Source organism: Diorhabda sublineata, chromosome 1 (genome assembly GCF_026230105.1).
Source record: "Diorhabda sublineata isolate icDioSubl1.1 chromosome 1, icDioSubl1.1, whole genome shotgun sequence".
Classification (NCBI taxonomy): Eukaryota; Metazoa; Arthropoda; class Insecta; order Coleoptera; family Chrysomelidae; genus Diorhabda; species Diorhabda sublineata.
The window spans coordinates 36,352,126-36,378,485 of record NC_079474.1 but is presented as its reverse complement, the minus strand read 5'-3'; the positions used below and the strand labels follow the sequence as shown (position 1 = coordinate 36,378,485).

General features: G+C 31.2%; 5 protein-coding genes across 28 annotated transcripts; 3 read left to right on the top strand and 2 right to left on the bottom strand.

Moving 5' to 3' along the window:
- Window positions 1–1,348: 1,348 nt before the first annotated feature.
- LOC130452370 (splicing factor 3B subunit 4) lies at window positions 1,349–3,976 on the top strand. Its single transcript, XM_056791606.1, has 5 exons — window positions 1,349–1,743; window positions 1,804–1,887; window positions 1,941–2,215; window positions 3,110–3,368; window positions 3,425–3,976. Exons 1-5 carry the CDS (start codon window positions 1,710–1,712, stop codon window positions 3,916–3,918), a joined length of 1,146 nt encoding a protein of 381 aa, XP_056647584.1. The 5' UTR covers window positions 1,349–1,709; the 3' UTR covers window positions 3,919–3,976.
- Window positions 3,928–5,791, bottom strand: LOC130452371 (ribonuclease P protein subunit p25-like protein). 2 transcript variants are annotated; one of them, XM_056791607.1, is made up of 4 exons: window positions 5,283–5,791; window positions 5,053–5,234; window positions 4,339–4,455; window positions 3,928–4,229 (listed from the first exon to the last, which is right to left on the bottom strand). In XM_056791607.1, exons 1-4 carry the CDS (start codon window positions 5,376–5,378, stop codon window positions 4,046–4,048), a joined length of 579 nt encoding a protein of 192 aa, XP_056647585.1. In that variant the 5' UTR covers window positions 5,379–5,791; the 3' UTR covers window positions 3,928–4,045. The 2 variants fall into 2 exon arrangements, with proteins under 2 accessions (XP_056647585.1, XP_056647586.1); XM_056791608.1 differs by having other exon boundaries at window positions 3,928–4,243; window positions 5,283–5,477.
- On the top strand, window positions 5,650–10,346 carry LOC130452369 (dynactin subunit 2). The gene is made up of 7 exons (XM_056791604.1): window positions 5,650–5,825; window positions 5,909–6,183; window positions 6,236–6,433; window positions 6,488–6,720; window positions 9,643–9,806; window positions 9,862–9,964; window positions 10,015–10,346. The coding sequence occupies exons 1-7, from the start codon at window positions 5,790–5,792 to the stop codon at window positions 10,194–10,196; spliced, it is 1,191 nt and encodes a 396-aa protein (XP_056647582.1). The 5' UTR covers window positions 5,650–5,789; the 3' UTR covers window positions 10,197–10,346.
- On the bottom strand, window positions 10,342–14,646 carry LOC130452368 (general transcription factor IIH subunit 2). Of its 2 annotated transcripts, XM_056791603.1 has the most exons (7): window positions 14,163–14,646; window positions 13,632–13,808; window positions 13,376–13,577; window positions 13,017–13,319; window positions 12,706–12,959; window positions 11,429–11,678; window positions 10,342–10,604 (listed from the first exon to the last, which is right to left on the bottom strand). In XM_056791603.1, exons 2-7 carry the CDS (start codon window positions 13,688–13,690, stop codon window positions 10,476–10,478), a joined length of 1,197 nt encoding a protein of 398 aa, XP_056647581.1. In that variant the 5' UTR covers window positions 13,691–13,808; window positions 14,163–14,646; the 3' UTR covers window positions 10,342–10,475. The 2 variants fall into 2 exon arrangements, with proteins under 2 accessions (XP_056647581.1, XP_056647580.1); XM_056791602.1 differs by having other exon boundaries at window positions 13,632–14,411.
- Window positions 14,143–25,936, top strand: LOC130452365 (uncharacterized). Of its 22 annotated transcripts, none has more exons than XM_056791591.1 (18): window positions 14,143–14,288; window positions 14,358–14,493; window positions 15,228–15,586; window positions 17,078–17,542; window positions 18,815–19,216; window positions 19,277–19,380; window positions 19,768–19,916; window positions 20,301–20,510; window positions 20,760–21,117; window positions 21,390–21,584; window positions 21,713–22,055; window positions 22,117–22,310; window positions 22,366–22,548; window positions 22,614–22,855; window positions 23,198–23,391; window positions 23,526–23,863; window positions 23,917–24,154; window positions 25,281–25,919. In XM_056791591.1, exons 3-18 carry the CDS (start codon window positions 15,274–15,276, stop codon window positions 25,373–25,375), a joined length of 4,023 nt encoding a protein of 1,340 aa, XP_056647569.1. In that variant the 5' UTR covers window positions 14,143–14,288; window positions 14,358–14,493; window positions 15,228–15,273; the 3' UTR covers window positions 25,376–25,919. The 22 variants fall into 22 exon arrangements, with proteins under 22 accessions (XP_056647569.1, XP_056647572.1, XP_056647570.1 ...); XM_056791578.1 differs by having other exon boundaries at window positions 14,189–14,288; window positions 18,815–19,222; window positions 19,274–19,380; window positions 25,281–25,936; XM_056791586.1 differs by having other exon boundaries at window positions 14,189–14,288; window positions 18,815–19,222; window positions 19,274–19,380; window positions 23,201–23,391; window positions 25,281–25,935.
- The last annotated feature ends 424 nt before the right edge of the window (window positions 25,937–26,360 follow it).

Sequence of the window (26,360 nt, the reverse complement as noted above, 5' to 3'; positions counted from 1 at the left end):
GCACATATTAATTTTTTTGTAATCCCATGCTTCAAGAAATTTAATTATACTCGCTATATTAGTAGTCTCAACAGCTTCTGTAGCTGATGCTATATTTCGTAACTTTTATATTTCAGCTAGGTAGCGGTAGCGGAACTGAAACGTAAGGAAAGTGAACAAAAACTGAGGCATCGCTAGACCAGAAATTTGTTAAATCAACTGTTTTGTGTGATCAAACGTTAAATTGTAGCCTGGAAGAAAAATGATTGGATTTGGAAAATGAATTGGACCTCAATGAATTATTCTCCATAATTTCGTTTTGAATTATAATGTCCGCTTTTATATATATAAAAAAGTGGGTGAGTGCTGCATACACGTCGTAATTTTTTAGAAAGAAACTAGACAAAGTACCACCACATAATGTAACACTCGTTAAATTTAATTAAAAATAATTTGGATTGAATACACTAGACAAAAAGTTAGTACCCCGATAGAACTCCTATTAGTATTCGTAGGCTGTTCTTTCTTAGACTGATCATTCAACAAACGTTCTCTGGTTATAGTTTCCCAGGTGATTTCGTTTCTTAAGATTCTCAGAGATGTTTTTTTGCCACGCTTTCCACTACTATGTGGAGAGGCGTGAAATTTAGAATCACTTCTAGTGCAGCTTTTGGGCACGCTTTCATGGCCCCGGTTGCACATATGTATATACCTTCGAAAGATTGTTCCTCGTGGTATTTAAACTAGCTTTAGTACCCCAAACCCCTGCCTCATAAGTGATGATTAGTCTCACAATTGCCGTGTACATCAACAGTATGATCTTCGAGTGACAACCCAGTTCCTCCTTGCGAAGTTCCTGTACAACATCAGGACTTTTGTGACTTTAGTGGTTTCCTCATTTTCATGTTTGTTCCGGTGAAGTTTACTATCTACTGTGAGTCCCAAATATTTTTCCTCCGTTTTCCACTCAATGACTTGCCTGTCTAGCTTGAGGGGCTTAAGCTAGATTTTTTCTTCCTAGTGAAGGAAATATGGTAGTTCTTATTCGCGTTGACATTTAGTTCCACTAATCTACACCACCTTCTTGTATAGTTGAGTCCTCTTTGAATTATGTCATAGAGAGTATTCTCAAAGCTTCCTCTTGCGTAAATAAGTATATCTTCGGTTCAGTCCGCATGAGAGTTCGTCTTCCAATAAACTCCATATAAGTGGTGTTGCGACTCCCCATTGTGGATATCCTCTATTAAGTAATAGAAATGGTCTCTTGCCCTTTTTTCATTTCTGCTATTCTAATAGACAGTAGCTGTACCATCAATCTGGAAGTTGTATAGTTAGGTTAACGGCCACAGAGCGTTACATACTTTAGAGATTGGAGGGCGTATTTTTACAGGTTATGTTTTCCATTCAATTTGTTATATTTTATTACTTACTTAAAGCTGATATGACACGATTATAACCAAAGCCAAACGATGAAACAGCCTTCTAGTTGACTGGACACCGTTAGAAAATTAGCGTATGCGCTCTCTAACTTCCACATGTGACTGCACCCTTACTATTGGTAACATTTCAAATACTAAGATTCTGTCAGAAGTGTCAGCGGTCAATAATTGAGAAAAATGTACGCCGATAGATGTTGAATTCATTTAAACGATTTAAATTTATCTTTATAAAATTACTTCCTCTATCAGAAATAACCTGAGAGAAGGCTCTATTTTATTTTATTCATTAAAATGGCCAATGGCCCTATAGCCGAAAGAAACAGAGGTAAGTTTGCTCATAACCTCTTTATTTAATAAAAACCATAATATATGCATACTTTTTCAGATGCTACTATATATGTCGGAGGTTTAGATGATAAAGTTTCAGAATCTCTGTTATGGGAACTCTTCGTACAAGCAGGCCCTTTGGGTAAGTAGGGAGTTGACAATGGTAAACGATTCATAACCTAAAATGTTTTGTAGTCAACGTTCATATGCCCAAAGATCGTGTAACTATGATGCACCAAGGATATGGATTCGTTGAATTCATGGGAGAAGAGGATGCTGACTATGCCATAAAAATTATGAATATGATAAAATTGTATGGTAAACCCATAAGAGTCAATAAAGCTTCCGCCCATCAGAAGAACCTGGATGTAGGAGCCAATATATTTATAGGAAATTTAGACCCTGAGGTTGATGAAAAGTTATTATACGATACATTTTCAGCATTTGGTGTAATATTACAAACTCCAAAGGTAATATAGCAATTTCTTGCATATTAAGATAACTAGAGAATGTATAGTTATTGCTTACTGTAACTACTACTAGGTGTTTAAGTACATAGAATTATTTTGTGCAAATCACATGAAAAATGGATCTCTTGAGTCAATTTGAAATAGGAATTGAAAGAAAATATATTTATTTATTTAATAAGTAATAACTACAGGAACAAAATATTACATATTACCTACACTAAAACTTTTAAGTTCACTGATCTTTCTTCATTTTTGGACAAGAGATATTTTCTGTCTCCCGCTTTATGTATTTCTCTGTAGGTCTTCCTCTTTGTTTTTAATGGTGTATCTCATCATACTCAAACTCATTCTTACCGAATCAGTGTTTTTGTTCTAATTTTTTTATTATTGCTCTTTTTTGTTTCTTTTCTCAATGTTTTGTTCCTTTTTTAGTTCCAGCTCCCCATCTTTTTATGTATTTCTATTCTTTTCTTTGACTCATTTTCCTATTTATTTACCTTGCTGGTTATTTCCACATTTATTTTCTCTTTTATTAGTATACTTACTCATTTTGAAATTTGTATACTATCATTGCTTTTAGTTATTTTTTGTCTATCATTAAAATATATTCTATTTTCACACATTCCATATTCTTATGTCCAATTGAACTCAGGTGTTCACATTGTCATTGAGGGAACAAGAAATAAATTTTCTCTAATATTTTTCGAATCCTCTTAATATCAGTTAATATGAATTACAATTTAATTTATAAATTTTTTAGGTATGTTGTTATAAAATGTATCAAATTTATTTCTTATTCTAATTTATTCTGACCTATTGAACATCAAACAAAAAACTCCTTATTTGTGTGTTATAACTAATCGTATTAATCTTCTACATTTAAAAATGTTTTAGATTATGCGAGATCCTGAGACTGGAAACTCGAAAGGTTTTGCATTCATAAATTTTGCAAGTTTTGAAGCATCTGACGCATCAATTGAAGCGATGAATGGCCAGTACCTTTGTAACAGGCCTATATCAGTGTCTTATGCGTTTAAAAAAGATTCAAAAGGAGAAAGGCATGGTTCAGCAGCAGAACGTTTACTCGCAGCCCAAAATCCTCTATCACAGGCAGATAGACCTCATCAACTGTTTGCTGATGCACCCCCAATAGGTAAACCTTTATTATTATTTAATGTACTCCATTTTTCATTATATTAATATTTGCAGGTATGATGCCAATGACAATCGCACCTCCACCACCACCAGTAATAATGGGAATGATGCCACCTCCGCCTCCTACTCTATCTAACATGCCCCCACCTCCACCTCCGGTTCCTCCACCAGGTTCATTTCCTTCAGGTATTCCACCTCCTCCTTTACCTCCTTCCCAACCACCCTTACCCCCCGGGGCTCCTCCACTTGCCACAACTGGTGTTTCCCAACGGCCCCCTCCTCCACCCCCGCCTGTTGCTCCACGCGGTATGATACCACCTCCACCACCTTGGTCGGGAGCTCCTGGTACTCTACCTATACCTTCTGGACCACCCAACTCCACTAGTTCTGGGTTTGGAGGAATGTTTCCACCACCGCCACCCCCTGGAGGACGACCACCTCCTCCTAATTGGAGACCGCCGCCTCCGCCACCCCCCGGATTTGCAGCAAATAGACCACCATTCCCACCAAGAGGACCACCTCCTCCACCACCTAACTTTGATAATTAAAAAAATAACTTTTCAATATAATTTTTTAATTTTCCAAGTGTTTAATTTTTATACATTTTCACACTTCAATAAGAAATGATCTCTTTTAATAACAAAATTGATTGAATTAATATTAATGCCATTAATACTAAATATTGTTAGTGGAACTACTAGAACTTTCCTTTGTTCTCTGATTTTCGTTATTCAGTTTTCTCTGATTCTTATCGCTTGATTTGTTTTTCCTTTTCTTTTGTTTTTTATTAGAAGATTTACTTTTGCTATTAACATTTCCTTCTTTTTGAAGGGATACTTTTTGACCTGGAGCTTGATACCTAAAATTTAGCAACTAAAATATAAAATCAGTGTTTGGAAAAAAAATCAGAATGGTTAAGATAAAAAATAATAGAGATGGTAAATCACAAAAATTATTGATATATTTACCCTAATTCATCTGTATTTAAATTTTCTGAAGATAGGTAGATATGTATCATTGGTAATTTTCTTCTAACTATCAACTGATCTAAGTCTGGTAAAAGTGGATCCCAATATTCTTCTATACTGAAACAATAGCATATTAACTACATCAAATGTATTGAACTGAGTCTGGAAAAGCCAGAAGCAAAATGAAAAATCATCCCTTTGAATAATGTGGATTCAGGTGTACTCACAGTGTGGTTTTACAAATTATTTGTGATTTCAACTCTTTCGGTAACAAAATTTAGAGTAAAGTTCACTTTTATGTTAACATTTGGTATAAAAAAGGTCTTTGACACAGTATTTCTTCTAGTTTTCACTAAATATATTCAAAATATTTCATAAATTTCTTATTTTTTAGACCATTTATGCTAAATGTTCTTGATTTTAGGTCTCTACTTATTTAAAGTTAATTTCTTTTATATGTCTTTAAAAAGTTATGAAAGAAACTAATTTTAAATCAGAAGAGGCCTAAAATTAGAACATTTAGAAGCATAAAAAAATTTATATAGAATATGGCTCATCTACATAGATTTGATATTTCACATAGAAAATTCTGTTCCTCAAAATATGTATGAATGACAGCACATCCATTAAAAATTGCTACCATCTTCTGTATTTAAGATAATCAACTATTGTCAATAAAAAAATCTGAATGAAAAAATACATGAATCTTCTTACTGTCTGTAACATAATCTTGTAATTTGATGTAATGAATTATTAAATTCTCTTTTCATTATTTCTGCACATGTGATACATTTGCTAACTGAAGGTCCAAATCCTGTCCACACCACATGTTTCACTTCGGGAAATTCGTTTATTGCATGTCTTAAGAGATTTCTAATCTTACTTCCACCTCGTACCTAAAAATATTGTTTTTGGAAAAATCCCATAAGGTATAATAATATCACCTGCATCCAAAGAAAGTTATTTGGAAGATTTGGTATTGGTATTTTGTTTCTGTCAAATGGTTCTTCAACATTTTTACCTTTTTTGTAATTCTCCATTATAATAAACGCACACGATAACGTTAAATTTGTGTTTTTTTAATTAACAAATTTTATTCAAAAAGTACGGTTATAATTTACGTGTTCTCTTCTTTTTCTTATTTCTTTAGCCTAGATTACTTACCCATACTATACTTGAAAAAAATTATTACTTGATTTCTCAGAAACCCCTAGGTGTGAATATTAATAATGATTGCAGTATTATTTATAATGAATAAAAAAATGAGGTATCAGAAAAAAATCGTATACCAGAGTATAGAATTTTATAGATGATTATAAATTAAAGAGGAAGATGTCATTGTTGTCATTTGTTAACTCTCAAACATAAATTCATCATCATTTTTAATTTAACCAATTAAAAAAACTATACTATCCTATTCATTTAAAAGCCTTAATCATCTACTTTCAAAAATGGCTAATCCAAAATATGCTGACCTGCCAGGAATCGTAAGTAAATAAAAGTGATAGCATTCGTCATACAACGGAACTTTTCATTAAAACCAATTTGTAACATATTTCCCCGTTTTTAGGCTCACGATGAGCCCGATGTATACGAAACTTGTGATCTTCCTGAATCGGAACAAACAGCTGATTTTTTCGAAGAAGAAAATGATCCTATCGAGAGGATTCATCTTTCCTCAAATGAAGCCTTTAATAAATTCAAAGGAAAATATTTGGGATCGGAAAATGTTGATTTTTCGAATAAAATTAGCAAAAAAAATAGAATAGGTTATGACGCTCGAAGCGGAGATTGGGAGTTAGTTGGACCTGGGGAAAATGAAACATTAATTCAAAAGTATAATAGGTGAGTAGATATATTGGCGCATTTCTAAGATAATATTTACATATATTTGTAGATTACAGTGTGAATTGAAAGAAGTGCTCGAAGAAGTTAATAAACTTAAAAATGGTAAAAAGGAAGAAAGTGAAAATTGTCTTGTATCTAGCCAAAAAGTAGAACAAGCATTGAAACAATTGGCCGATTTAAAATTAGAAAATACTTTAGGAGAGGAACTTATTCAAAAGATATCAGACCCTCAAGGAGTACAAATTAAGTATATTATTTTGATAATATAGTTGATATATTCTAAGGCTCATTCCATTTTTAGAAAACTTTTATCCCAATTGGAACAGTTCAAGGCCACTATAAATGAGAAACCAGAATCTGAAACAGAAGGCAATGAATCAGGAATAGTTTATCAATTCAATTATAGACCTGAAAAATCCCGGCTAATTCAAACTACCAGATTAGCAGATTTGGAAACTAGGATTCATAAGCTGGAATCAGCTATTGGAATCCCCAGTGATAAATTATCCAGATTGACAGCAGCTACATCCAAAAGTAAAGAACATAAATCCAAATATCAATTTTTTGTGATGTGATGCAGAAAACTAATAAACATGATGTTTATTAGTTTTCCACATATTGTTTCACTCCACTTCTCTCTATCTTGACCTTTCATACTCTTTTTACTGTTCTGTTATCCTATATTTGATGTGGATGATACCACAATCTTAGTTGTCTTTCTTTGTTGTAATTTAATATTGACCTTATTTGGGGTTCTGCTGTTATCTGTTTATAATCCTTTTCACTCGCTTAAATATTTCATTCCTCTAACTTCTATTTGACTACTCATTTTATTTCAAGAATCCTATTTTGGATATTTTAGTTGTGGTCTAAATTCTCCCATCCTAGTTTTTCTTGACATATTTTGCTTGTTAATATGTTTTCTGAGGTATATCATTCTTGGTTTCTAATTTTTCCCAATTCAGTTCATATTACTTTCTCAACATAATTTCCAAGCTGTCTCTATTTAATATTCCACACTTGGTCGTTAAAAAAAGGAGAACCAATGTATCCCTCAGCAGGCTAAGTTTAGATTTATTGCCTTTCAAAAAATGTCTTCTTTATAGGTTTATCTATAACTATGGAAATGCTCCTTCAACTTACCAGTTACCATCCCTTACAATTCTTTTGTTCACTATTTTTTTATGCAACTGGATGTTCATGTTTCTTTCCTTTTGCTCAAAGTTTGTCAACTTAATTTCACTGTTAGCATTGGGGGGTTCATTAACAAAAAATATTTGTCTTAACAAGAACTTCCATTTGTGAGAATAGGTGAGAAAAAAATAATTAGTGGTCCAAGTGATTATTTTGTCCATGATTTAGGTATAGTACACATGGGCGATTCAATGAGCGTAAAAGGAAGTAATTCTCTTTTCAGGCAGTGCACATACACAGAACCAATCTACCCATTAGAATTATATTTTCATTGACTTTCAAAAAATGTATCCTTTATAGGTTTATCTATAAGCATAGAAATACTCCTTCAATTCACCAGTTACCATCCCTTACACTTCTTTTATTCAATTTAATATTTTTATGCTACTGGATTCTATAAATTTCTCTTATTTTGCTTCAAGTTTGTCAATTTAACTTCACTATTAGCTTTGGGTTTGATACTGAAATGTATTACTATTAATATGAACTTTCATTTGTTTTGAGAATAGGTTGTTCCTTTGATTTAATGCATAGAAAAAAAAATAATCAGTGGTCCCAGCAGAAGAAAAAAAGGGAGTAATTCTTCTTCCAGGCATATATGTTTAAATTTGTTTGATGAAATAAAACCAGTGAATGTAGGATAAAAAAAAGCAGAACAACATCCTAATTAATACGGCTTAAGTTATATTATCTTTCTTCGATAAACAGGGTTTTAATATTATACTGAAAACAAAAACATTAATGAAAGAAAAGGAATATAAAAGATGGAGGGATATGAATTTGAATCAGATTACAAATTCAGTTAGTTCAATTTTTATTTATGAAAAATCATCTATTATCTCTACATTCAAATGTATATTCCCAAGTCAATTCTGAAGAGAATACTTCCAAATGATTTTGATTTGAGCTTAATTGAGGCAAATAATGAAATACTACTTTTGGATGGTGAAACACTAATTGGGCTGAAAAGGCTCTCTTGCAAATATTTTTAGAGAAGGCATCAGATATATTATAGCACATATGTAGTATTTTTTATGTATTTAAACTTGAGCTACTTGTGTCTAGGATATGATTTGTTAGTATCCTTAGACATAGTAACTGTTGATTGTTTACCCTACAATAAAGAGTCATACAGAGCTTTGAATAAGAACATTCATGGAATTATTACAGGATCCAAGAATTTCTTGATGAGAAGATAAATGTCTCCTTTTACATTTTCATTCATTTGGATTAAATAAATATACCAACAGCATTCCTTTCTACTTTTATTATTGGTTGCTGCCTTGTTAGTCTTCATATCCAGATTTTTCTTAAACCTTTTCGTTTTTCATGATTCCTGATATATATATATATATATATATATATATATATATATATATATATATATATATATATATATATATATAGGTGTTTCGCACAGGCCTGTTAAGCTCATAGCATGGAAATGATTCCCTTCCACTCTCCTATTTTTTACTTTCGTTTTCCAGTCCTGAATTCCTCTCTCTCTCAGGTCTTTGATCATCTCTGCGTACCATCTTTTCCTTGATCTTCTTTTCCCTTTTTTTCTTGTTCCTCCTTGTTCTATGTCCATCTTTTTTTTGTTTCTCTAAAATCTGGCATTCCCTGTATGTGATCCAGCCACTCTATTCTTTTGAATCTTATTATTTAGCTTATTTATGCTTCTTCAAATAGATACCTTATTTATTTGTCATATTTCTTCTTCTTTTGATCTCCTGGCATCCTTCTGAGTATTTTTCTTTTCCATATATATTAACTGCTTTGTTAAGAATCCATGTTTCGCCTTCGTAGCTCACTGTTGGTCTTATTATTGTTTTGTATAGATGTAGCTTCGCCTTTCTTGCGATTATTTTGGATTTTATTATCAGCGCTCCCAACTGTTCATTTCCCCTCGTCATCGTCGCTTCCAGATTTTCTCCCTCCTCACCGTTGTCCTTGATAACCACTCCAATATATACATAACTTAGAACTTGTTCTAAGCTTTTTCTTCGTTTAGTTATAATGAGAAATTTCTCATTGCTCTTTTCCTTTGTGTTGTTGTCATTATCACGAACTTCAATTTATCTTCGTTGACTCGTAGATTCACTATCTCTACTATGAAGGCTATGCAGGTTTTCTTGGGCTCGTTTTCTAATGTTGAAAGGATTACTAGACCGTCTGCGTATGTTGTCCCATTTATGATATATTGTCTACATAACATGTTGGTTTTGAATTGATTTTATGTTTCTCTCAAACATATTACAGAGAGCTTATTCGAAGTGGCCGAGCATCTAAGTGCTACAGCTAGTCTCTTGGATTCTTCTCAGCTAGACCACATCGAGGGAAGATTAGGAGCCATGGCACAGAAATTAGAGGCCATTGCAGAAAAGAAAAAGCAAGTCCAACAAAATGAAGAAAAAGACAAGATGGTAATCCAATTCATACAAATATATAAAGGATATTTTATCATCATGTTTGTTGTAGATTTTGGAATTATTTGATTTAGTTAAGAATACAGAGAGTGTATCAAAACTGTTGCCTCAGACAATAGACAGACTCAAATCACTAGAACAGTTACACAATAAAGGTATGATGGAAATTTTGATTGCCAAAAAGATACTATTTATTTATTTTTAGCTGCCAATGTTACAAAAACTATAGCACAGATTGAAGTGGCACAAGCAGAAATGAAAGGACATGTGCAAAATAACAACATGCTTCTACAGGGTGTCCAGGAAAGTTTTGCTACTAACTTGAATGAAATTAATTCTACTGTCATTAGTTTGGATGCAAGGATTAAAGCTCTCAAAAACAAATAGTTGAATTTATAGTTTTTTTTTAATAAGAAAATAAATATTAATTAGAAATGCTTCTACTAATTAAAATTATTTAATTTATTGTATGTTTAAGTAAATTATTAACTTTTTTAATGTTCAGTTGGCGCATTAGAATAAAATATTCAGATACAACAGATATTTTTTTATTATATCCTATTTATTATATACAATTTAATATTAGTCTCTTTTAGACATATCACAAGGATTAAATCACACAACTGATGCGCTATTTACTCAAAAAATTATACCAAAATTGTTCTGTTAAGTTGTAAGAGCAATTTGAAATGTTGATGGATTTGTGGCACATCCTGGACAAGTATGCAATGTTTCGTGGATGAATATATCACAATCTATACAGAATATTTTTTTACAGTTTGGACAATTGTAGACCTAAAAAATGAAAAAAGTGTTTTATGAAACTATAAGACACACATAAATAATTAGGTTTGTGCAAATTTAATGTAATTGTAATTTAAACTAATATCACTACCACATGTTTTATGAATGCACATTTTGCAAATATAAAGTGACACATATACGTAATTCAGAATTAATAAATAGCCATAGAATGATAAAAATATTTAATGTTTAATCATTGCTGATATAGATAGTCATAAGAAAAGTGTGCAAATTATTTGGAAATTATTATAAGGTAAGGTGGCAGTTACATGTAAAGAATCTAGTAAGCAGATTTAGCTTGATTATGTTTTGATCCACAAACTTATTTCTTGGGAGTGATCTGTTTTCCTACATCTGAAAGGCTCCACGTCCATAAAACGCATTTGTGCTGCACCTTTTTTAATAAGTGTATTGGTCTCTTCATTTCCTTTAATTATGACGAGAAACTAAAGTTTTCTTTGCACTCCCAATCAACTTTGAGTAAATGACATAGAATCTTTGTGCTTTGATGACAGCTTATTTTTTTTCAGAATTAAACTCCATGTTACTGTAATTCTCTTGGAAAGAAACAGTGATAATGAGGATTTGGTGTGAACCTCAAATACTTCAGTTCCAGCTCCTGTGGTGGTAAATTTGATGGTATTTCTTTTGAAAATTAGCATAATTATCATAATCGTTTAGGATTATTTCAGAGAGATTTGGACAATATTATGATTTCATTTTCTGTTTTACACAATTTATATGAAATTCATTATAAGACATAAACATTTTAATCTTTCAATTTTAGTTTAATAATAAAATAAAGTGATTATTACCTGTTTATCTGCTTCTCCTAAAATCCTTTGACATGCAAAACAACCATTCACTTGATTATCAAAATTAATTTCGATATAATTAGCTGCTGGAAATAGGTGATGATAAGATCTTGCTAAATGCGGAGCTGATACCAAAGTTAAGCCACAAGCTCTACATTCTACAGGAAGTTCACAATATTTGCTATAACACTGTGGACAATAATAACCTCCAGTTGTCAGCTTACTTCCATCATCTGAGCTATCCACATGACTGAAAAATATCCAAATATTATATAAGTTCATAATTCATATATTCAGAAAAAAGAGTTTTTAAAATGATTGCTTTTGATTTAACTGCAAAGTAAATGTTCACTACGTTATCTCCATATTCTATTATTACTCGAAGGATGAGCAGGAATTCTTCAATAGAATATATACGACGGCAGTAATTACAGTGAAGATAAAAGGCACATCAAAATAATAATTTGAGTTTTGGACAGATAAAAAAGTCGGCTAGAGCAATATTAAGTAAATAGTGTGTGGTTGTTCATTATGATCTGTTTATAGAAAAACATTTTTTCACCTCCATTATTGGGATGCCTAAAAAAAGTTTCAAATGGTTTCAATTTAATAATGAGGCACAAATATTCAACTTAACAACTAGAATTTCGATGAGCTTTTAAAGCAGATCTAATGATGAATTCCCAGTATTCCCTTCAGTGAATAGTAGTGGACCTGTAAAGAAATTATCAAAGCATTGAGCTCCCACATCATCTCTTTAAAGTTGATCTTGAAATGCAGTAGAGAACTCGATACCTGAACACAAATAACAAGGACTTTTTGTTTTGGGACCCTGATTAAGTAGAAAACAAAGGAAACTAGATGACCAGTATACTTGTTAGAAAAGGGAAGAAAAGCCTTCAACTGGCTCATAACCTTTCTTTGGTGTAGGAAAATACATTTACAAGAGTTTCAGGATGAAAAGTAACTCGGTGGATTCTTCCAGGACGGTTCCTTTTGAACTTTAATACTGCGAGATCCAAAAAATATTTAAATAAGATATTGTGGACTCAGGAACTGAGGATACAAGATGTATCAGAAAATAATGTGTGCAAGTCTTCTGTGGATGGAGAAACCTAGTTACTAAATGCTCTGCCAAAACCAAATTCCTTGGATGAAAAATTTGTGAAGAATGCCTCAAGGCCATCCCAGATATCAGAGTTCATTAAAATTCTGAAACTGGAGGGTAAATTATATTACATTATCCATCATAAATATCTAAGTAAATGGTAACTTACCACATGCACATAGTAAGAGGCTCCTCTGACCCTTCAACATTGAGTTGATGTGGAAATCCCATTTTTATTAAGTTTGATTCAAGACACATTGCAGCAGGAGGTGGATCAACTTGCTGCATTAGCAAATCTTTGAAATGAATATCATCTAAGATTACATTATAAGTACCATTAGTTTGATCCGCCAATAGTCTGCAAACATGTACCTCGGCAGCTAAACCTATAACTGAACATCTTACTCCTTCCTGTTTCAAAACCTGAAGCAAAGTTTTTAATATAGGCAAGTTGATATGAATTATCATAAGAAAGCTTACATCTATAGTTTTTGTAATATCTCCTGGATCACATGTGGTCAAACTACCCATTATTACTAATATTTCTCTGCTAGCATGTGCAGGCAATAATTTAAGAGAAGACATGGCCATGTCCAAGCCGTTTTGTAATGATGGCTCACCTTGCAAACTAGTTCTATTCAAACTATTAATCACTTTTATGTGTTTCCTACAATTCCCTGCTAATTCACTAATTTTTTCAGCTCTTTTGTTTTGCATAAGTATGATTCCTACCTGGCTAATTGGGTTTTGATCAAAAAATTCCTCAAGAAACATCTCTACGAGCTACAAAATGAGTTAGTACAATTTCCAATATATGAAATATATGTTGAATTTCTTACTTTCAATGTACAAATAAGTCGTGTTGGTTTCAGATCTTGGCTAGACATTGACTCTGAACAATCTAAAAGTATAAATAAATGTCTCATCATTCCTAACTTTTGACTACCATGTTTAAGGGATTGTCGTTTTCTTTTCGCCCTTTGCACAATATCAGCTACACTTGCCTGTAAAAATCCTTCGTCATCTTCCTTAATAGATTCCCTTAAATGAAAACAAGACATTAAAAAAAATCAAAATCAAACATATGAAAATTACCAAGTCTTTTCGTATCCAGTTTCCCACCGATACTCTTTGGTATCATCTTCATCTGCCATTATTACTTAGTGCAATAAAAGATAACGAATGTAACTTTAAAAAACACGTTGTTTACAGAATAAAATTGAGGTTATCGTTTTGTAATAAGAAATGTTTTCCCGTGGTTGTAGTAAATAGCTATAAAAGAATATTTAAGAAATATAGAACAATTTTTCTATCACTACACTATATCACTAATATTTATGCTCAATATCTTGCATTTTTCTTTTCATTGGAAATAAATGATTTCAGCCCAAATAAAATCAAAAAATTTATATAAACTGATCTATAATTATAACTTTGTTATTTATGTTTATTCTTTCAAGAGCTACGTTGCAATTAATAAGAATAAATAATGAATTAACAAAATCTATTTTAACAATCCCTGTTATCAGTTTACCGATTAAAAGAACAAACGATAACTGTACATATTTAATGCAGACAAAAAATCCTACCCTACCCTACCTCTGCCATAATATAATTTGAATTTACCTCCAACGGAAGTTAGTGCAATGACATGATCCTTGTCTACGTTGTACAATTCACTGCACAATATAAACTAAACCTATATAATAGTTTTGTGAAGACGTGATAACTGTAAATAAAATACTGACTACTGTAAGTATTGTGTTACTCAATAATTTTCACTAGAGTAGTTTTATATTTTCTTAAATTAAATATTAACAGCACAAAAAAATTTGGCGCCATAACGATTGGCTCGATGTCATGATTTACAAACACGGTTGCCATTTAGTAAGTGGCAGCACCATCGCTATGTTTGGAACGCTTGTGGTGAAACTTTTTGGAAAATACAGATTCTGAGGTAAATTTAGCTATAAAATTATTAAATATAGACCAAACTACGCCTAATTTGTCGGTTTTTTTGTAGGTATAGTAGATTTTAACAAAAAAATTAAGTTCACGGCAGGAATGCGTTCGATTTAGCACACCATGACAAACAGCCATTTTGTATAATAGACAGCAGTCAGCTTTCGCGACTTTAAATGCTTTTAGATTTTTATTAATGTATTTCTAGAAAAACCCTTGTTTATTCTCTTTTTCGTTGAAACAATTGTCAGTATAATATAAATTTTTATCTGAAATTTTTATAAATCATAATTAGGAAATTAGTTTTGATGTGGATAAGATATATGGCGGTTTATACATAAAGAAAATGGAATTAATTTATGGGCCAATAGCTTTTCGGTGTGAATATGACAGAAATCAAAATAATATTAACAAGTTTAGAGAATGACAGTTACATTTTTCTTTGAAGGTATATATTTAATTTTCAAATGATGTCTTATTTTGTTTGAGTAGGTTGTATTGGTCTTCATGTGCCTTTACTCGATACATTTGTCTTTTATTGGTAGCGTGTGCAAATAGGTAGTTGAAGTTTTACAACTCCACCCAATGTAAATTTCTGTAAATTATCAAAATATATTTTTTGTACAATGTCTAGCTGAAAATAGTGATCCATTATTAACAATTCTGTTTTTAACAGTGGAAAATAATTTTCATTTATTTAGTTTGTGAATATTTGTCATTTTGTTTTAGCTGTCAATTTTGGAAAGTAGTTTTGATATAAATTCATTGGATTACAATGGATGAAAAAACCGAGTTGTCTGCTGTACACCCGACGGAGATGCTCGAATCAGTGGATTCTAACATTGAAGGGGGGATTGATACTGAAGAAGCAACAACAGATACAAAAAGTGCTGATGTTAATGAAGAGGCAGAAGCAACTGAACAAACTGAAAGTAAAAATGAACCTGATGCTGAAGTTGAACCTGAACATGAACCCGAATCTAACAATGATCCTACTGATCCAAGTAATGATGAAAATACATTAATTTCTGAATTAAATGATGTTCCCCTATCTGCTGCAGTAAATTCTGAAGCTGATTCTTTCTTAGGTAAGTAAATATTATTTTTTTATATTCATTATCAACATTTGTTTACACTACCACCAATACAAACAATTACTCTGCTGCAGTAAGTTTACCTTCCATCTCTGAAGATTTTAACTTTGTTATCTCGTGTAAAGGATTTTTGTGTTTCAATGATCAAGTTAACGTCCCAACTAAATTATAAACTTCAACTTCATTTTGATAACCAAGTTATCGACTTCAGAGATTGGGGATAAATTTTATGAAATTATGAATGGTGTTGTGGTTGAGAACTAGAAATAAAACTGTCTAAGAGTTTTTTAAATTGCCAATGTTTGATCTTTATATTGAGAAGATAAATAAATAATTTGAATTGTAAAATAAAAAAGGAAAACAATAATCATATTATTTTAGTATAAAGATATAAAAATAAAAGAGATGGGACACACCATATATGAGACAAAATGTAGAAAAACTATATCACCTAAAACAAATAAGAACATATTTGTATAAACAGAATACATTCAAAGAAACTAATAATCACACATCAAAATATCCCGGTACAAACAACATATATTTTTAAAATAATTAGATGTCTTGGCAAAATGTATTATAAATTTCCTTACATTAGAAAATTGTCTGAGAAAATTGGGAACTGCTTCACAACACCCTTCTCAAATAATTGTGAGTTGGCTTTCTACCCAATAAACAATATGGGCAAGTTATTCACACAAATCATGGACAAAACACCCAAACTTCAGCATTTATAAAATAATTTTTTCGACTGCAATAATAGTTATATGGATATGACTAGACAGTACTTGAAATTCAGAATATATCAACATGAATGTTATGTGGGGATCATAATAGGAATAAAAAGATAGCTCAACATCATTTCACCTATGGTCACAACTTACATGATGTGAAAATTCTAGATAAGCAATATTAATATTTTAAAAGAACCATCAGTGAAATGATATACAAAAAACATAATGGTACAGCTAATAGTCATACTATTGTGGCTAATGTTGGGGTTCAATATAACCATCTTTTAAAGGTTTATAAATCAACATACTAATTCATTTAATTTTTCTATGGTTACACTAAAATAATCTGATTATTGTTTTACTTCCTAATTTCACAATTTAAATTATGTGTTTATCTTCCTTATATTTTTAGTCTGATACAGATTAAATTTGAGAAACTTAGACAGGTTTATTTAGAGTCCTCATCCCACAACACCATTTGTAATTTTGTACTAAGAAGGATAATAATAACAAGAATGATAAACTTTACCTTTGTTTCTATAGCCAAGTTATTGACTTCAGAAACTGAAGATAAACTTTACTTTAGTTTTGATAACCAAGTTATCGACTTCAGAGACTGAAGGTAAAGTTTAAGCATGTAAGACAGTGTAATTGTGAATGTTAGTGTAGTGGAAATAGTATGCACCAATGGCTCCAGAAATTTCAAATGTTCGTACAGAAACTTCGTTCTTAAATCTGATATTTTTTTTAGATTCGTTAACTTCAGAAAATACACCTGGTGATACAGAATCACCAATTTCCGATGAACCAACAGCACCTAATATTGATGCTGATAATCCTGATATATCAACAGATATATCTATGCCTTCACTTACTTTATCTGAGGAACCTCCTTCAATCCATTTTGTTAATTTAGGAGAAAAATCAGAAGAGAATGATGAATCAAAGGAAGAAATTTCTAAAGATGTCACAATTAGAGAAAAGGATCCAGTTTGTTCCCTTGAAGAAGAGTTGCAGAGAATGCATGAGGGAGACCCTATTTTGGAAAATACTAATGATGCAAAGGTAGAGGACGATAAAACAGGAGTGAAAGATGAAAAATTTGATGTTGAAATGAATAAACCTGAAAATAATGCAACTCCTATAATGAAGGATTCTGATTTAGAGGAAATGTTAGCAGCTGATGAAGTTGTGCAAGATCCTGCGGTTATTAAAAGTATGTTAAGTATTCATTTGTTCATATATTGTCTCTAGTTCTAACATCCCTTAAGTAAAAAATGACAACTTTTCAGGAGAGCAAAAAATCGCTTTTTTATTTATCGTGATCATAATACCTTTTGTTGAAAATTAATAAACATAGATCGATTTCAAGATTTTTGTATCAATTGTCTAGAGGTTCATCTTATGATTCTCTATTGAATGACATACACAAAAAGGCATTTTTTTTACTTACTTGGTGTTAGAACTTCTGTGACGATATGTATTAATTACAATTAATTAACTCCTTGCCTCTTTAAAGATTGCTAAGTTCACTACCTCCTTTAAGAAGGAGAAACTTTTGGAAACAGATAGGTTAGATGGAAATAAAATCACATCCGGTGTCTGTAGTTTACATATTACAAGAGAACTCATGGAATCTAATATTTTATAAATGTTTTAAACAACAAATCTTACTATTTATTTATATTAAATTATATCTATTGTATTATATATTTAAAATGTCAATATTCCATTTTTGATAATACTGAAGCACAATCCATCTGTTCTACATGGTTTTTATATTGAAGTAGCTTTGTTCTTACTAAGTGAAAAAATCTACTGTCATCAGTTTTCTTAATGTGTTTATGTTCCAAATTCCATCAAACTGTTACATCAGCATTTTTGAGACTTACCAACTTAATGTATGTGCCAGATTTTTGATAACCCAGCATATCAATGCTCCTTCATTCTATTTGCTGTCTTTGCTCTTAAGTACTAGATAATATTCACCACCCCCTAGTTATATTAATGTGTCTGTGTTCTGTATTGTATGATAAAGTGTGGTTCACTTTATTATTCATAATGTATATATCACTGTTGCTCCAATTTTTTTTGATATATTTTCTATGGTGTAGGTATCAAGTATCTCAATATTATAGCTGTTCGCATTAATTCTTCAATGCACTTCTATTGTTCGATGTTTGTACATCTAAATATTCCAAATAATTGAAGTTTATAAACATGGATTTAATATAATTGATTTGTTAACATAAGAATTTTTTGTGACATCATCTCCAGATGTGAAAAGAAGTTGCCACAATACTGCTCTAATTATAAACTTCAGATTATCTGAAATCAAAAACTAATAGAGGCAGATAAATAAAGAAAGCAACTTGTGAAAATTAATTTACCTATACCTTCAATATATTTTGTTCAGTGTAATAAATTTGTAACAATCAACTTATTTGTATATGAATTATCTTTGTTAATAATAATATTTGCATTTTAGATTCACAAGAAGAGTTGAAACAAATAGATATATTGGTTTGTGGCAAATGTCATGAAGTTTTTAATTTGGTAGAAGAATTTCAAGAACATAAGGAGAAAAAATGCAGTCAAATTTCAAAAGTACTACCTAGTTGTATGTTGGAAAGTAAGCCGCAAGTTTGGGCATTTGCTTTATGGAAAAGTAAACAAGTGAAACTGCAATCTGAGAAAGGTACTTCGCGTACACAATGGGAACTATACAAAGATTGGTGTAATTTGGCTCAAACCGAGAAAGATGCTTGGATATCTGCAGGAGAAACTCTGCAATACTGTCAGAAACTGGGAACAGCAAAACTGACTGAGATCAAGGTACAAAAAGCTCATGCAGATGGTGACAAAGATCCTTTATCTTTGGATGGTTTTGGTAAAAGTAATAATAATTGTGAAATTGTGAAAATTTTTAATAACTTTTTGGTTTCAGCAGATAGTAATAAAGAAAATTCAACATTTGATAATTCTAAATCACCTTTACTTGAGGTAAAACGAACAGTCATTAATAAACCTAAGGCTGTTCCAATAGTTCAGAAGGTAAAGTGTTTTGGCACTTTAAGTTGTGTTTTATATATATATATTTTGATGCTTGCCCTATTTTTAAACCTTTTATATTGTGTATTTTATTGTTAATTTTTCACATTTTCACATTTGAAGCTCTACCACTATTATAAAGGAGTAAGTCACTATGATCTTGAAATGGTTTGTTGTTTTCTTGAATTCATTTCACAAATCAATCATATGAAATAGGGAACATCATAAATATAAACAAATGCATGCGTATTGCTGGTAGATATTACATCCAACCTGATCATGAATATATACCATCCCTTCTAAGAATCCCCTGTCAACCAAAACCTTTCATCGAATCAATGTTAAAAAATTTATAAAAATAATTTTGTCTCAATTTAATATTTTATTTAGAACAATAATGAAGCAAATTCAAATAAGGCCATGAGGACAGTACAAGCTAAGGACAAAAGTGAATATGCAGTGGAAAAGATCGTTGCAAAGCGATTTAATCCAAAGAAAAAAACGTTAGAATATCAAATTAAATGGGAACATTTTTCAAGGTAAAATTTATTATGAACTATAATTATATTTTAAAACAATTTTTGTTTATGTCTAAAATTTTGCGATGATTTCTTGCAAATATTCTAGACAAAAATTATTTACTGTTAGCTTTTGAACCTCTTTTTATTGAAGTTTAAATAGAGAATTCTAATAAAAAAAAAAGAATTGTCAGAATTATGCGAAAATGTTACAAATCAGAGCTGCAGCTGATTTAAGTTTTTAAGGTTTAGTAAATACAGATATTATATTAGCAAATGTAACATTTTTAATAATTTTTATAATTATTAAATTATTATATTTTTTAATTATAAAATTAAGTAGCATTTATACATTCATCAGTTAATTTTATTTATTTTATGTAATAAATTTATGTCATTTTTTAGCGAGGACAATACCTGGGAACCACTTGCTAATTTAAATCATTGCAAGCAAATGGTGGACGAATTTGAGGAACAACTGAAGAAGTTGAAAGCAGAAAAAGCCAAACAGCAAGCAATGGCTTTGGCTAAAAATTCACCAAAGATAAAATCAGCACCAACTTCCAGCTCTCCTGCTAGCTCATCAAGCTTAATTTCTACAGGAACAACTGGAAAGTAAGAATTTATTACACATATTTTCGAATCTTAGGAAGCTAAATTGATAAAAATTTAAGAAATAGATTATTTTATTGATCTTGCAAATATCTTAACCCTGTATTTAATTTTTAATACTTTTAGAGATTTGATGTATCAATTCAGAATTAACACATTTCACAAATTATGTTAAAACAGTAAAACTTTTGATGTAAATGAGGAAATCAAACGACTTATTATTGGACATTAGACAAAAATTTCTTTTTCTAGCCGCCCTCAAAGAACTAGTAAACAAAAAGCACTGGATCAGGTCAAAGCCTGGTGTGGCAACATTTCAGACGATGAAAATTTAACTGGATTTAAAAGATCCCGAAGTCCAGATAGTGACGATTCTTTTGAAAAAAGATTAAAGTTTGACGATTTGTCTGATGATTCCGAAACAGAAACGAAACCCAAAATACAATTTAGGAAAATTGCTCCAAAACCAAGTACCACCAATACTTCGCCAGTGCAAATTCTCAAGAATGGTATTGGTAAAAACACACCTTTACCACAAAATATTTTAATACCAGACGCAAACGGAGTGGTCAGGATCAATCAGAAACAGTTACCATCATTGAGCACTGGGGTGAGTGATTAATGTTAATTCAGTTCAATAACAACTTTGTTCACTCCATTTATTTTAATTTTTTTCACTTTTGATTCAGTATATAGCATCGTATTAGACATTGCACATATTAATTCAGCAGAATTCTCTGTTCTTCCAAAAACTTTTATTATGTTCAAATTGGTTTATTTTTGTGTCTTTCGTTATTAATTATACTATGTATCTCTATACTTTTTTAAACTAGTTTAATATCAAATTTATATTCATATTATCCATTTTAATTATATTTTTAGGTTTATATAATGTCGAAAACTGCCGGAATTATTAAACTCGATTCTGATACATCTAAAGTTGCTACAAGTGGTGGTCAGACAATTGTTAAAGTTGCCCCCAAAATTGGTCAAACCCAGATAAAGATAATGAAAAAGGATGGCACATCAACACAAAGGATTGTCCAGATGAGTCCTAAGAATATTCCCACTCAAAAGGTTAGTTCAATTACTTTATAATTCACAAGGTATATTATACATTTCTAATTTCTATGATAATTGTGCCAACATGACTGAAGATTATCATGATGTTAATAAAGTATTTAATTATTCAAATTCTGTTGAAGGCAATGAAGACCCACTTATCAAGAGCACAAAAAATGGTAACAGAAATTAGACCATCCCATCAAGTGGTTAAGAGAACACCAGAAATTGTAAAAAAATCTTTACTCAATAAATCAGATTCGGAAAAAAGGCAAATACCTATAAAAAAACTTCCAGAGCTAGTCCCCAAACAAACTTCCAAATCAATGTCCTCAGGAAAATCAAGAGAATCTGGCAATCAAAAAGATGATGAATCTGATGACGGTTTGGAAGAATTACCATTTCCTGATGAAATAAAGATACCAGAACCTGATGAAGAAGAAAATACTGAGTTCACTTTGGATCCTGAAACTGGGAAAATAGCAGGTAAATTATTATTTCAACTCAACATAATGTACATTTTCACACCTTGAATCCATGTTGATAGGCATGGAATATCCTGACCCTGAGCCAGAACCAGAACCAACAGAAGAAACTAAATCTGATACTTCCTTAGACAACATAGTGAAATTGGCAGCAGCTGATATAACAGAAGAGGATCTGAAAAATGAACCCCAAGATCCCGTTGACATGGAAATGCACACTCTACTGCAAGATGATGATGAAACTAAAATCATGAAGGTGAAAGAAACTATTTTTGTACATATATACAATTTTTCAATAATTGTTTTCGTAGACTGAATCACAACATATACCTGAAAAAAGGTTTGCAACAGCATCACCTATGAAACCAGTTGTAAAAATGTCTGTGACTCCACGAAAAGTGGCAGCAAATCCTTCATCAATACTGAATAAGGCACTCACTGGTCCCCATGTTGTTAGAAGAACTGTAGTAGGTCCTCCGACACAAAGATTACAAGTAAGCTTGATAGAAAATATATTTTATTCATAATTCATTACATTTGACATAATTTTATGTAATAGCAAAAAGTTATGAATCCATCAATCAATCGAAGTCCTCAGGTAGTGAATCCAGTAGTACGGCAAGTCAATACCTATGTCAGAACAAAACCTACAGCGCCAAAACCAAAGTTCAATGTTGCTGGTGAACCACCAAAATTCATTCGCCCCAATCACAATGCTTCGCCCAAAAACGTTTACTCTTATACTAGGCAAGTTGTTCAAAATTCGCCAAATGTGAGGAAAATCGGTAACACAACAGTTAGGTAAGCATTCTGTAACAATTTTTTTATACTCTCCGAGTAACTGCAATTTGCACCCCTTTCACGTATTCCAGGGGGATGTTATGGTGAATGACCTCGTTAGTGACATAATAGGTTTTATCCACTATTGCATGTAGCACTTTGTTTTGGAACATCTGAAGGATCATTTACTTGAAATTTCATATCTATAGGTATAGTTAAGAATTGCATAGGGGAAAAATGTGAAATGTTATTGGTTAACTTATTTTACTTATACAATTGTTTTTTATTGATCTGACTCAACATATCTCTGACTGACTGACAACTACCTTACTGAACTGTATTTACTGAAATAATTTGTTTCAGAAGTTCAAACATGATGGGTGGTCAACAACAGAAAATGCAATCAAAATTAGTTAGAACTAGTTCAGGAATAGTCCAGAGGATAGTTTCACCTGCGAGAAAAGAGTCTATGGTTATTAGGGGACAACCGGAAAGAATTGAAAGAAAAATGGCTCCACAAAAACCTAAGACTGTTATAAGCATGCCCTCATTAATGAGTAAGTTTTAACTTTTTCAATGTAAATCTGAAGTATACATGGTAATTGAAAATACATTTGTACCAACTTATTTGAAAATAATTACTATTTTTAAGCTAAATTTTGATTGCATCAATGTTTTTTTCACTTTTCAGGTGATGATGAACTACTGATAACGACGAAAACACCACAAAAACGTAAACAAGAACCTACATCTATTCAAATATCGGCTCCAGAAGGAAACGAAAATGAACAAATACAGCAAATTCAACAGATACAACAAATCCAACAAATGGAAGAACAGCCGACAACTATGATAGAAACTCCCATTATTGCTCATCAACAAGAATCTGATGAAATTTCTAGGGAAGCTCAAGCTGTTGCTACTTTATCACCAGATATGTCTTCATTTACCCTTGCCGATAACGAAAATCCCATTTTTATCACAGGAGATGATGGTACTGTGTATCAAGTAGCAGGTCAAAATGAACAGGTATGTAAATTTTTTCTTTAATAATCACAATCAAAATTTAACCTATTTTTTAGGGTCAAACGATACTACTGACTCAAGGCAGTGATGGACAACAACAATGTTTATTAGTGACAAATGAAGTTGCAGAAGCTATGGAAACGAGTGGAGAAGAAGCAACTCAGGCTCAACCAGAAATATCTATGCCTCAAATTAGTCCTGATGTAACCGAACCCTTGTCAGTTAAAACAGACACAGTTGATAGTAATGATCAAGTTGTAGCACAAGTTGTAAGAGCAGAACCTCCAAGTCCAGGTAAAGGATATTTTCAAAGCTCCCTTTTTTCAATAATATTCTTAACCGTTTAAGCATATTTTTTAAAAATAATGCATTTGTGTCCCAAAAATATATAACTCATCGACGCCTCTGAATTTTTTTTAAATAAATATATGAATATCATTGTTAAATTTAGAGAATTTCTATTTATTTATTTTAATCAGTCAATTTCATTGTAATCCTACATAGACAATTTAATGCCTTATCGTAGGTCCGGTATAAATATCAAAAACTTAATCTTAATTAAGAACTTACAAACTAAATGTTTTACTGACCGTTATTTCCCAAATTGAATTTTAATCTTGAAACGCCCCTCAAATTTTTAGGTTCCCCTCTTTTTTAAATTCTTAACTGTATTAATAACATTTTGAATGAATATACATTAAATTTTATGGAATAAATAACAAAATAACATTTCATATCTATTTGTTATATATTAGTTTCAATCCAATTCTTTATTATTCACTTGATTGTTAATCTATCACCTTCAATTGTCTTTAATTCATTTGGCAGTGAACTATACAGTCTTATGGCTAAGCTTTTATACCTGCTGTTGATAGTTTGTTATATTTATCAATTCATTATAATGACACATTAACGATTCTAAAGAGAAAAGTTGTTCCATATTTAGAGGACGATTTTCTATTTCGAAATTTTGATTTACACTATAAACATCTTGATAGAATTTTTACTCATTTTCTGAGTACCCCAGAACCCCCACCATTTTGTAATTTTATTAGCATTAAAATTGGTATCAAACCTAGAGTGATGAATTGTATGTTGAATTCATAAAAATAGAATTTTTAAACAAGAATTAATAGAATTACATATTAAGATATTTTACTCGTCATCTCACTAATTATTTAACTTGAGTGGGAAGCATTGTTCGGTCTTTTTGCTTAATAAATAGCTAGTAGATAATGTAGAAACTAAAACAGGTATTTCCCAAGTAGTTCATATTGACCCCTTGTAGTCGAAATCTCTTTTCAGGGGACATAACAAAAACTGACTTTGGGAGATCGGTCAAATTTAAAAAATCAAATCCTATTAAAACAAATTTTTATTATTGAATGTTTCAGAAGTAAATTTGAAATGTATGTTTTAGGTGGAACTCATAAAGTCGTGGTAATGCTTCCAGACGGAAATCTAATGGTAACTCAAGTGTCACCTGAGGAGTATGCTAGTTTGGAACTGGAATAAATACATATAGAACTGTTTTTAGTTTAGTTTATTCATGGACTTTTTCATTTTTCTATTTAGATTTTTTCAAGTTTGTATGATCTTTCATTCTATAGGCATTGGTTTTTTATAAAAAGAAAACTCAGTACCTATTGTTTAATTTGAAAATTGATTTGTTATCAATATTGTAAAGAAAAACATTTGTATTATAGTTAATTACCCTGCTTTGTAAATATTTGTATTTATCTTCATTTTAGGTAAAAGATTGCCAATAAATTTTTTTAGTATTTAGTTTTTCTTGAAATACTTTTGTGATCAGTATACTGGGTGTACATCAGTTATTCATTTCTTACAACGTTACTTGGATAATGAAAATATATTTTTATTGAAATTGTTAGTAAGAAATTAAATCTAGATGATGCATGTTTATACTTTTTTCATAAAATAAACTTCTGATGTATTTAGTTATTTCTGGTATTTCTTAAAATTTTCTGTAATGGGTGAAGGGGAGGCCCCCCAGATTTCAATGTCATAATGTTTTATAAAAAGAAAATAAATATTTAAACAGGTGATAATAACTATTATTTGAGTAATTTTTGATAAAACTAGATGTGAAATATGAAATCTATAGAACCACAAAAATAACTATTAAAAATTGGGAACCAAAATCAAAGTACTCCATACGATGGAATAAAAATTTTAGTATAGCAGACATGTAGAAACTTTATCTTGAGGGCTTGATCTACATTGTAATCCTTTAAAAACCTCCGAAATGGAACTTTTCATTTTGCGTTACAAACTCCATGTTTTGCTGACTATAATAAGAGTCCAACAAAAACAAACCTCATCATGTCTTGTGTGCATTCTTCACATTGGCAACGCTCAAGCGGTGAGCCTCGAGCGATGCCGCTCCAGCGGTATTAAAAAATCTTTCTGACTATAGACTTTAAATGAATGTGTTCACATTACAAAAGACCGCCGCTCAACGTCGCGCGATACAACGAGC

Coding starts and splice junctions, on each gene's coding strand:
- LOC130452370 (XM_056791606.1), top strand. CDS start 1,710: ATGGCCAATGGCCCTATAGCCGAAAGAAACAGAG. Junction 1,888..1,940: donor CGTACAAGCAGGCCCTTTGG/GTAAGTAGGGAG, acceptor AATGTTTTGTAG/TCAACGTTCATATGCCCAAA. Junction 2,216..3,109: donor TAATATTACAAACTCCAAAG/GTAATATAGCAA, acceptor AAAATGTTTTAG/ATTATGCGAGATCCTGAGAC.
- LOC130452371 (XM_056791607.1), bottom strand. CDS start 5,378: ATGGAGAATTACAAAAAAGGTAAAAATGTTGAAGAACCATTTGACAGA. Junction 5,235..5,282: donor ATAACTTTCTTTGGATGCAG/GTGATATTATTA, acceptor CAATATTTTTAG/GTACGAGGTGGAAGTAAGAT. Junction 4,456..5,052: donor ACAAGATTATGTTACAGACA/GTAAGAAGATTC, acceptor CTATTGTTTCAG/TATAGAAGAATATTGGGATC.
- LOC130452369 (XM_056791604.1), top strand. CDS start 5,790: ATGGCTAATCCAAAATATGCTGACCTGCCAGGAATC. Junction 6,184..6,235: donor TTAATTCAAAAGTATAATAG/GTGAGTAGATAT, acceptor ATATATTTGTAG/ATTACAGTGTGAATTGAAAG. Junction 9,965..10,014: donor AGAACAGTTACACAATAAAG/GTATGATGGAAA, acceptor ATTTATTTTTAG/CTGCCAATGTTACAAAAACT.
- LOC130452368 (XM_056791603.1), bottom strand. CDS start 13,690: ATGGCAGATGAAGATGATACCAAAGAGTATCGGTGGGAAACTGGATAC. Junction 13,320..13,375: donor GACTTATTTGTACATTGAAA/GTAAGAAATTCA, acceptor CTCATTTTGTAG/CTCGTAGAGATGTTTCTTGA. Junction 12,960..13,016: donor ATATTACAAAAACTATAGAT/GTAAGCTTTCTT, acceptor ACTTTGCTTCAG/GTTTTGAAACAGGAAGGAGT.
- LOC130452365 (XM_056791578.1), top strand. CDS start 15,274: ATGGATGAAAAAACCGAGTTGTCTGCTGTACACCCGACGGAGATGCTC. Junction 17,543..18,814: donor AGATCCTGCGGTTATTAAAA/GTATGTTAAGTA, acceptor TTTGCATTTTAG/ATTCACAAGAAGAGTTGAAA. Junction 19,223..19,273: donor TTTGGATGGTTTTGGTAAAA/GTAATAATAATT, acceptor TTTTGGTTTCAG/CAGATAGTAATAAAGAAAAT.